Source organism: Drosophila teissieri, chromosome 3R, assembly GCF_016746235.2.
Source record: "Drosophila teissieri strain GT53w chromosome 3R, Prin_Dtei_1.1, whole genome shotgun sequence".
NCBI classification, from domain to species: Eukaryota; Metazoa; Arthropoda; class Insecta; order Diptera; family Drosophilidae; genus Drosophila; species Drosophila teissieri.
The window spans coordinates 11309505-11320577 of NC_053032.1; the positions used below are offsets into that span (position 1 = coordinate 11309505).

General features: G+C 42.7%; 3 protein-coding genes across 3 annotated transcripts; all 3 read right to left on the bottom strand.

Moving 5' to 3' along the window:
- Window positions 1–2328: 2328 nt before the first annotated feature.
- LOC122619653 (tubulin alpha chain) lies at window positions 2329–3977 on the bottom strand. The gene is made up of 3 exons (XM_043796707.1): window positions 3662–3977; window positions 3304–3607; window positions 2329–3240 (listed from the first exon to the last, which is right to left on the bottom strand). Exons 1-3 carry the CDS (start codon window positions 3885–3887, stop codon window positions 2403–2405), a joined length of 1368 nt encoding a protein of 455 aa, XP_043652642.1. The 5' UTR covers window positions 3888–3977; the 3' UTR covers window positions 2329–2402.
- Window positions 3978–4043: 66 nt separating this feature from the next.
- On the bottom strand, window positions 4044–6190 carry LOC122619654 (SPRY domain-containing protein 7). The gene is made up of 3 exons (XM_043796708.1): window positions 5825–6190; window positions 5000–5566; window positions 4044–4949 (listed from the first exon to the last, which is right to left on the bottom strand). The coding sequence occupies exons 1-3, from the start codon at window positions 5928–5930 to the stop codon at window positions 4852–4854; spliced, it is 771 nt and encodes a 256-aa protein (XP_043652643.1). The 5' UTR covers window positions 5931–6190; the 3' UTR covers window positions 4044–4851.
- Window positions 6191–6655: 465 nt separating this feature from the next.
- LOC122620972 (plancitoxin-1) lies at window positions 6656–8408 on the bottom strand. The gene is made up of 2 exons (XM_043798673.1): window positions 8281–8408; window positions 6656–7725 (listed from the first exon to the last, which is right to left on the bottom strand). Exons 1-2 carry the CDS (start codon window positions 8382–8384, stop codon window positions 6729–6731), a joined length of 1101 nt encoding a protein of 366 aa, XP_043654608.1. The 5' UTR covers window positions 8385–8408; the 3' UTR covers window positions 6656–6728.
- Window positions 8409–11073: the final 2665 nt, after the last annotated feature.

Here is an 11073-nt window from a genome sequence, read left to right on the forward strand (position 1 = left end):
ATATTTTTTCAACCTTGAATCATCAGGATGAAGCTTCCTGACCCACAGCAACCGCGGTAGTTCATAGTAAATCGTAGTGATTCTCAAAGTATCGTACATAAATACATAAATTTTAACCATTTGGTTGGCCTATGTCGTATTGTCCGGTTCCTAGATATTCCTCGTATATTCCCGAATTAAGTGCGATTTTTTCGTAGTGTCTAGTCGCCTCCCTTATGTTTCCTGCCTCAGTTTCAACCGCCCACCGACGGCTCAGCGGGCTGTGGTGTTTTTTGTTGCTTTGCCCATTTGGTGGCTTGGTGCTTTGGTGCCTTGGTGCTTTGGAGTTTTGGTGCCTTGGTAGGTGTTGCCTTGTGCCTCGAACTCGAGAAGGAGGAGGAGGAATAAAGCCAAAGCAACCCAGCCGTTCAGAGCCTGGAAATGAAGTCGAAAATTGCAATTCCAAAATGTTTGCCCTCGGCTACGAAAATAACAAAAGTGGAGTGTGGAGTGTGCAGTGCATTGGAGTGGTCAGTCATGTGGCATCTACGAGTACGAGTACGTACACATGTGGCACGGCTCCTCGGAATCGGAATAGAGCTGGAGCTCTTCCTGCCTCTTTTTTGATTTTGGCCTGCCTGGATTCGTTGCATGTTTTCTGTGGTGTGTGTCGTTTAATGCGTGGCCGCCTCGCAAGGCGCTTTATTAATTCACTCGACGGTTGTTAAATATTTTTGCCTCTCCGCCATACTCTCAGTTAGTGGGCTATGATGACTGCAGAAATCTGTTTTGCTGCATTGAAACATTTAGGAACTCTTCTATTCGAAATATCCTTAGATAATTGAGGCCATGTTCAAGTAACGCCTACCTCTACTTAGGATACTTAGGATCTACTTAGGATGGCTTATTGACTAGGAAGATTAAGTAACATTACATTAAGTAACACCCTCATTCCCTATGGTTATAAAAGAAGATATATTTTTTAACACATTTTGAAAGACAATAAAAAAGCTCGAAATCTTTTTAAGTCGTAGAGGTGTAGAGCATTTGTTAATCGACCTTTAATTGCGATTTTGAATGGCTGTCTCTTTTGTTGCGGGTGCGGGAAAGCAATGGTTGTAGTTCCATTTGTTCGTTCGGTTGTGGCATAAATCGGCCCCAGGTGTCTGGACGAGCATTTCCCACGGATTAGTGCATAAATAAAGGAGGTCAGGGCAGCCCCAGAGTTAACTAGATATTTCAAATGTTGTGGCACAGAGGTTGTCCTTCCAGGCATTCATTTCTTTACTTTTCAATATCTACCCCTTCAGATAGCCGCGTCTTTTCGCAATCAGAGCGAATTGCTTTATTAGCCCATGTCGAACGGAATAACAGCTTAATTCGCACTAACAGTCAGCCCAAGGTGGTCCTTCTGGCATTTCCTTAAGCTCATTAACACCCCCTGAAAAATATATAAAAACCAACTTTGGCTGAAAGCCACACGCGGCGGTTCTCACGCTGCGAAACAAAAGCGAGAGGCTCGACTTCAATTTAAGATTAGCAACAGTTAACACACAAAGGAACTGGCGGAAAGGCACCGGGATCTCAAGATGATAATGCCCTTAATAACAGCGGTCATCCTGCGCAAGGACCACGGACCACGGACCGCGGACCACACCAAAAGCCAGCCATCCCGCTGATAAGATGGCCAAGTGAGCGGTCTGCGTGCTGGCCAAGATCCCTTCATCGATAATCGCGCACTAAGCGTGCGTAAGTCACGTCACACACAGCCGAAATCGAAGGGGCCACCAAGGGGTTAAGGGACCAGTCCCGCTGTCTCGGGATGAAGATCATCCGAAGATGCCGGGATGATCGGGAAGACCTTGCCCTGGGTGCGATCGCGATAAGCGCGACTTTTGCCTCGGTACGTGCTAAGCCCCTGGGCTGCGATCATTTTAATTATACCCCATATCGGCCCGACCGGCCACGCCCATCGGCTCCATATAGCCCCTCTGATCCGCCCCTTTCCCTTCCCCTCTCGGCGCTGGGGTCAAGCAACGCAAATTGCAGGCTGGGTCAATGTTTGTTTTAGCCAACCATAAATACTTAATTTGGGCAACGGTTTCGAGCTGACGAAAGCCTCGCAAAAGAAGGAAATGAAAGGGTTGGGTGCCCTTGCAGACCGAATCGAAAATACCCTCAGATGATATTAATACTTTTTTACAACTGGTAGTAATTTATAGTTACATTGCTTACAGAACTGAAAGGTCAGTTGGCATCTATTTCCTATGACATGATCACAACTATAGGTATGCGAGGAGAATTAATTTTCTTTAGTCCCACTTAGTCTTAAAGGAACCGCGGTAGAAATAAAAAATACGTCTAATTTATTAAAATTCAGCTAATTAAAAAATATAGACGAAAGGGGCGCATACAGGGCACAGTCAGTCGAGCGACCCCTCCTCCGGATCGGAATCTCGTCGCGAGGTGGGAGCCGACGCATCCACCTCCAGATAATCGTGCACCAGCTGGCAGATGTTCTCGGAGGCCTCGTTGAAGTTGCCCTCCTCGAGTCCTTCGCCCACATAGTGGTAGACGAAGGCCCGCCGCTGGTAGAGCTTGTCGAACTTGTTGACCAGGCGGCACCAGGCGATCCGGATGTTCGTGTTGTTCGAGATGGCCACGCAGGCGCGATTGGTGGGCGCCAGATCGCCGCCAGGAACATAATACGGCGGCATGGGGCTCACGCCGATCTTAAAGCCCGTGGGCGACCAGTCGACAAATCTGAAAGACCTGCTCCGCTTGATGTTCTCCAGCGCCATATTGATCTCATTGGGGGCGATGTCACCGCGGTAGAGCAGCACACTGGCCATGTACTTGCCGTGCGAGGGATTGCACCTGACCATTTGGTTGCTCATCTGGAAGCACTGACCCGTGAGCTGGGCCGTAGACATGTTCACGAACTGCGAGTGCGAAATGGGAACCAGTGGAGCGTAGTTGATCAGCGGATAGTGGATTCGCGGATATGGCACCAGGTTCGTCTGCAGCTCCTGGAAACTCACGGTCGATCCGCCGCCAAAACGCTGTGAGGCAGTAAAGCTGGACACCACTTGCGCAATGATCCTATTCAGATTTGTGTAAGTGGGAGCTGGGACATTGAGTGTATTGGCACATATGTCGTATAGGGCTTCGTTGTCCACGATGAACGATACATCGGCGCAGTCCATGGAGAAGTGGGCAGCCAGCAGTGCGTTGTAGGGCTCCACAATAACCGGAGAGATTCTGGGAAGAATTAAAAATGCAAGTATACCAAACGGAGCTTGTGAGAAGGATTTATCAACCTACGAGGGTGAAGGATACACGAGGAACTCCACAACAGTCATCTTCTTGCCAAAGTCCTCCACCAGGCTCTCCATGATGCGAGTGCCTAGCCCGGAACCAGAGCCTCCGCCGATTGCTCGAAAGACTAGGAATCCCCTGAGATTTCTGCAGCGATCTGCCACGCGACGAATGGCATTCATGGCGCGATCCAACAGCTCGCTGGCCATCAGGTTGTAGCCCCTGGCGAAGTTACTGCCACTGTCGTCCTTGCCCGTGATCAAAGTATCCGGATGAAAGAGGTTGCGGTAGGAGCCGGTACGGATTTCATCTGGAAGGGGAGATCATAATTATTATACATGTGGTGGATGTGGTGCAAACATACCTATAACTGTGGGCTCCGTGTCGACCATAACAAGCCGAGGCTGCACGCATGGCTGATGGCCGGTGAACTCAAAGAACGTGAGGAACGAGTCGTCCACGGGCGACTGGGTTACTCTTCCATTGGCCAGAATGCCGTGCTCCAGGCAGAAGAGCTCCCAACAGGCGTTGGCTATCTGCACACCGGCCTGGCCAATGTGGATCTGGATAATCTCCCCCTTTCCGGACATGTGTCATATCTTAATTTAAACCGTTAATTTCCCTTCTGTGGAGAAGTAGTTTTCCAAAATGTACTTAAACCAAATCCTTGACAATCTGAACTAGGAAAACTAGCCGCACAGCTGTGTAAGTACATAACATTGATTTATTGTCCGCGCGCGGATTAATCAGTTTTCGAAGCGTTGGATAGATGTAGATACAATTTATTAGATATACAGATATATTCTTATAAGTAGTTAGGTAATTCCGTGCTCGAGTACGTTGCCGTTGTAAATTGGAATGTGTATGAAGTCAGATTTGTATTGTGGTCACCTAGTCCTACAAAAAATCCTTCTGTATCTGTATAAAGATACGTATCTCTGTGTATAATACAATTGCAGTCGCGGGTTCAAGCTACGTAAATAATTTACAAAATATTAATAAATAAAACGAATACTTTCGGTTTTGGGTAGTGCAAGGACTAGAGAGTTTACAAATTTATACACCTGATGTCTAAATGAGAACAGAACAGTGCATTTTACAACTATAAGTTAGTATGAGGCACAAATAAGCAAACTGCCTTAAAATATGTGTCCTAAGTAATGTTTTAGCGTAGAACTTTTTCAAATGTTTTCTTTTTGACTAGAGGAAAAATGGGGCAAGGGATTTACCAATGCTTAATTAGCATATTATTTGTTAGACCCAAGTAAAATGTGGGCATAATATGTCTAACACTGAAAGTTCATTTTTAAAACTTAAAGTAAAATACAGTCAAATATATATGAAATGGCTTGAAACTTGTTACTGAGTAAATCAAAAAAAGTATTAGCAAAGACAATGATGGATTGGCTTACTCTAAAGCAGTAGCACATAAAAGCTTTGAATTATTGGAATGAAATGCGTCCCTAAAGTCCTAAAATGCACCGTCCTCTTGATCTTCTTGTTAATGCTTTGTTCTCATGCTGCTAATTTGTTCAAGGCTTTTGAGTGGACTATCTAAAGAAGCGACTGTTCCAATAGAATACGTTCGAATCCAGGTGGTGGTCCGTGCGAAAAATTGTCCAATATGATGTCCAGAATGGCGCCATTGCCCACTGAAAATAGTAATTAGGGTCAAGTGTCTCTTAAGAGTACGGAAACTTACCATAAATGACGGGAAATAGAGCTGCTCCTCGTACATTTCGGAAGGGAACCTCCAGATTCTTCCCATTAAAGTAGAAATTCAGCTCCACATGGTCGAAGGCGACGCCCACAATGTCTCCTTCGTCGGGAAAGTCTCGCTGTGGCGATGCTATCAACGAATCACCGATTTCAACATCGGATGCTGCCACCCCAGTGGTCATCAGCAGGTCTTCCTGCTGCAAGTCCTCGATGGCGATGAGTCCAGCCGCCTTGGCAGCGCTGTTGTTCAGGATTCCATTGGGCGTTCTCGCTGGCTGAGTGGTGCAAGCAGCCTGCACCACAGGTCGGAACTCCTCGCGATCGTTGTGGCGTGTGGCGTTATCGGAGCACAGGCACCAGGACTCCCGATCCCCGCCGCCGCTCTTGCGACTGAGATCCGTTTGCCGCGTCGCCAAGCCCACCGACCAACTGCCTCCGTGCTGGATCTTCACCTCGAAGTAGGACTTCGACTGGACCAAGGGCGCCGTGGCCAGGACGCCTCCCGTGCCCGTTACGCGCAGCTGGTGCGACAGCAGGATAACGTCAGGTCCTGCAAGTGGACGATGTGTTATCTTTGGGATTTAAGCTTATGGAATGGAAGGAATGGAAGCACTTCTATAGGGCTACATATATCACTATCTGATCACGTATCTGATTTCTACGATAAAACGGGAAATGCGATTATCTTTATGGGCACCACTTGTTATCGAAACTGATTATCTTGTATGGTCTATTTCGGAGTCACTTTAGTTGGCCATTATTGTGGTTGAGCTAATGAATCCTTCCTCGAAATTTAATGTAATTTTACCCATATGCGCTGCATCCAGGTGAACATCGGGCTCCCGAAGGCGACTGGTTGCCGTGGGTTTCCTCATGTGTCCTCCATTGAGACAGGTGCGTAGGCAGCAGAACATCCCCAAGTCAATGATGTTTTTCCGACTCTGTTTGTTTAATCTACTTTATGTGGATTTTAAAAATCGCCAATAATTTTCGCTTCTTCGCTTGGTTTTGTTTTTGTAAACAGATGTTCTCTTTGCAGCTGATGGTCATACTGAATTTGAATTTTCTGGTATTCGTCAACAATCGGATAAAAGGTGATAGATAGGTGGCGCTAATAATAAATGTATGCAATTAAATGCAATTAAAACTTTTATAGATTATTTATTCATTTTTTGTATGTTGTTTTTAAATATTTCATTGTTTTTCGGCTTATTATAGTTTGGCAACAGCTACCAAAATATGAAGTAACAACTAGCGCCACCTAGTTTTCAGTGAGGTGAATACCGAACGTTGTAGTACCTAATGTGAACGATAAGACCAGATTGGAAAAATGGCGCTAGCAAGCGTCCGGAAGGGAGAAGGAAGAGGAAGAAACGGGAAACAGTTTACAAATTCCGCCTTAAATATGCAAATTAAGTTGTAAAATTAACTGTTATAAAACCAAATCACCTCATTTGTCAAATATATTTTCGAGTTATTTGTGTGTAATAAAGGACTGCTACTAAATGTATACATTCTTATCCCAAATAAACCATTGTCCACCAAGCTGAAGACCTCCCCCGCTATATCTACTATGTAGTACTTAGTTTGCTTATAGTTTTTTACTCTAAAATAGCTTAATGTAATATAAAATAATGTATTGAAGAAGTGCAAAAATATTTTGTATTTTATTTTTAACAGAACATTACAAATTGTCTTTGTTAATCCAGATCCTATTCCTGCTCGGCGCACTTGTCGTAGTTGGCGACCAGCTGGCGGTACAGATTGGAGACCCTGGAGCTCTTGTGGCACACGGTTCCACCACCTCGTTGCAGCTGACCCTGTTGCCGGTTGATGTCGCCCACACAAATCCAGTCGCCGCCGCCAACTCGCCAGTGGTAGATTAGAATGCCCGTGGGGCGAGAAACCGCCCACTTGGAGTGGTCCTGGGTGGTCCTGAAGTCCACCGATAGCTGCAGATTGGAGATGGACTCCACGTTGAGGACCTTGTCGGACTTGTCGCAGCTATTCGGAAGATTGCCGGCGCCATCGCGCCACGCCTCCACGAAGAGACTGACATCCAGGGCGGGGGCCACCACATCGGCGTACAGCTCCACATTGGCACGTCCACTCTTCCCGAACAGACGGAACTTCTTGCCACCTAAGCTGCGCAGCTCTACGTCCTTCTGGAACGGCGATTCCGTGCGCCACTGGCCATGCAGAGCTCTTTCCAGGCTCGGGAACAGTTCATCGGAGCGACTGACCAGCGGGTTCCGTTGGTAGTAGAAGTGCGGCTCATTGTACACCAGGATCTCACCCACCTTCTCCAGATCCTCGGCCTTCAGCGTGATGCAGAGCATGCTCTGTGCGTACTGCTCGCCGGAAGTGGGGTAGGTGTAGTCCGGAACCGTGGGGTACTTGGGCACCGAGTGGACAATCCAAATGGCCGTCTCCCCGTCACTGGCCACCACTCCCTTGGCGTGACCTCCGCTGCTGAACACAGTGCCATTCGGCTGCTGATCGTTGTAGGCGGCCAGCAGCGTGTGGCTGGAATCGGCGTTCAAGGGGTTGAGGGTCTGGGCTGGCAGAGATAGGGGGTCACTTATGAATTTGCCCGACATCTGCCAGGTGTCGTAGCTCTGGCTGGTCACGTACAGGTACTTCAAGCCACTGGTGTCCTTGCCCAGGTCATTGTGCTGGTAGTGCTTGGGCAACTTGTAAAGGTGCCACCTAAAAATGAGAGGGAATATATAAAAAATGTATCACAGAAATTAGGAACACTTAAAAACTTTGTTGTATAAGCCATAGAAAAAAGTATCAAGAAGCTTTTTAAATTATCTACAATTTTATAGTACCTGTTTTAAACTAATTTTCAAAAACTCAACTAAAATGTACCTCTTCCAGTTACTTTGAATCACTATTTAAAAACTACGTAATGCTTTCGTTTGGTAAACAAAAAATAGTAATTACTCTTTAATTTGTTGGGACACTGTATTTCATCATTACTATTAGTTTTCCCGCTTGAAACTGAACTCATTATATTAAATTTGTTTTCCCCTTTTTGTTTAGAATAATCTCATTACAGCACTGTATATAAATAATTTAAATACGTTGTATTTGCAAATTGTTAATGATATGCAAACAGCGACTTCAAATAAATGGGACAAACATGTGAAAAGGCAATATTATTAAGAAACTTGCTGATTAGCAAACACATTTAGTAATCCAAATACTTTACTTAAGACCTTAAATTATTTTTGTTCGACCTTTCAACCGGTTACTCACCAATCTACATCGTTTCCAGCTTCGTCCTTACAGGAAACCTTTGATTTGGCTTCGGTTTGGCAGAGAAGCCAAACGATCAGCAAAACGAAACACAGAGATCGCATTGTACAACCTTCAAGTTGCCCGGCTGGAAATCAACTGAATGAGGGACAACGAAGCTAATCCAATAAACGTCTGTGCTCATACAGGGTGTCTCAACCGCAGGGAGACATCTTTTTCAATCTTTTCGGATTTCTTCCCCAGGTAGAAAGGTTGAATCTTATGAGGTCCTTGCTGTGGTCCTTGCTGTTTGCCTAATTTATCTATTTGGATTGGATTTGTAAATAGTGACCGTGCGTGGGTTTTTACCCAACTTATCGCCACATTGTCTGCAATCTGAGGGGTCGGCCACCTATTGCCACAGATCAGTCGAGCAGAGAGTTCGCTGATAAGCCAAACTACTCAAAATGCTATAACGAATATATTATACCTTAATAGTTAAGTAATTAAATCCCATAACAAATACCTACTCTTGAGAGTCTATCCGACTTTCCAATCATCACCCCATCCATCTGGCGGCAAAAGAATTCCAGTGCTTTACAATTACACAAAACAATTGTTAAAGTTTTTATTTATTATTCGTATTATATTATAATAATTTGTCGCCTGCTGAAAACTGCGATTTGTTGCTCTGCTACCCTTTGCATAGCAGGGCATATCGTTTGTGCTTTCCTCCTCGATCGTGATCGCATGAAAATATTATCGTTATCAAATTGTATAATTTGTCTTGCGGGCGAGCCCATCTGCTATTATTGAATTATACTGGAAATAATCTGCTTGGTAATTTAATTGAATTCAACTTCGTTAGTTCTTATCGCTGGTGGCTGTCTGTGAAAAAGTGGTTCACCTTTCATTCTGTTTCGGATTTCCTCTGATCTGATTTGATCTGTCGGTTCTATTTTGTTCAATTCTGTGCAATTCTGTGTTCTGTTCTTTTCTTGTCAATCGAGAGTCACTGCCAATCGGTTGGTATTGCCATTTGGATTTATATTTAACTTAGGTGTACCGATTTGTTATGTCGTTTCTGGTTTTTGGTTTCGTATGCAACAATACATTTAAACTCACAATACAATATTTTCGCTAAATATTTTTTATGTTTTTGTATCAATTTTTTATAGTTGTTAATAATTTATTAATATTTTGTATGGTTTTTCATTTTTTTTGCGTTTTGCTTTTTCGTTTTTCAAATATATATATAAAGAACAAGGCTGATATTTATATTTATATATATACGAGTTTTGTTTCTGCTTTATGTAAGTTTTATAATAATATTTAGCTATACGATTTTGTTTTCATTTGCTTGAAAAATCAATTTGTTTTTTACAATATTAGCAAAGGATCTTTATTCGATTTGAAAAAGAAAGTCGTACTTGGTTTCGCGAAAATGTTAAATAAATGAGCCTCAAAATAGACAAATATTTGCCATTTCTTGTAGTTTTAATATCTCAATTAATATTAATCATTATGTTCGTATTATTTACGGATAAAAGTTGACTCAACTGTTGAGTTATGCAAATAAAATTGCATTTCCCGTTAGACTTTCGGTATATTTAATAATTGTATCATTTTCCTCCTTTGTTACCTTTGAAATTTGCTGCGCCTAATTCGTGGCTGCTTCTCATTAATATATATTGTGTATATATATGTGTATATATAGTTTTAATCGGGCACGAGTTTGATATGTTTTGACTTGTGTTATCTTCATTTATCTGCCGGTATGTGTTTCGATACCTTTCTGCCTTGATATTTTCAATATTCAATATCAGTTTCCCTTCCTACTTAACCCTCTAAAGATACTATACATATGTCCGTCTGTATATAGATATAGATATGCATAGTACTTAAGTATTACAAATGTACAGCGATTTTCTCAGACCTGCCAGGTTGAGTTCAATGCCTTCTAGTTGGCTCTCCCGCAAGTGACTCAAAACTTGAAGTGGGGAGAGATGCATACATACATATATGTATATGTACTATATGTGGTATAATATGTGTAATTGTATAGTTGTTTTTGTTTTTAATTTGCTTGCAAAAATGTTCACTAATTCAAAATTCGATTCTTCAAAGGTTTGTCGCTTGTGTGTGAGTGGGAACTCAATGAAACAATAATGGGTTTGTTTAACGAACAAAATATAAGGTTTTATTATGCGTAATTAATACCGTCAATTGAAAAGTTCTAAGTTAAGGCTACACAAATGATATAGGTATGTATATTTATATAAGGGTTTATCATAGAGGTATACCATACATATACATATAAATTACTTAGAAATTAGTATGTAATTGATTGTAATTTTAGTTTTTTAGGCAAACATAAGGCAATTTTTGGGAGGGGGGCAACTTAAACTAAACAAAAATCAATCAAGTACGCAACGAAAGTATTTTCGAGACACAAATTATAGCCGTAATACGTAGAACGTACAATAAATACAATAGAGTAGGATATTTACTGTTACTGATTTATCGTTATTTTTACTGTTACTTTTACTGTTACTGTTACTGTTACTGTCTTTCTATTACTGCTGCCACGTATGTAGATATGACATTACTAGGTAAGCATATAGCTAGCATTATGTAAGTAGTTCCGTAATCTATTACTAAGCTTTCAATCAGTTATGCTTGCTTCCCCCTTATTTTTTGGTAACTGCTTTCTGCCTTTTTGCGCTTACAATGTTTACAATGTTTAAAAATTTAAAAACCACATCAAAACATATCGGCTTTATGTTCCTTAATAATGTTTCTTGTAAAAGTTTC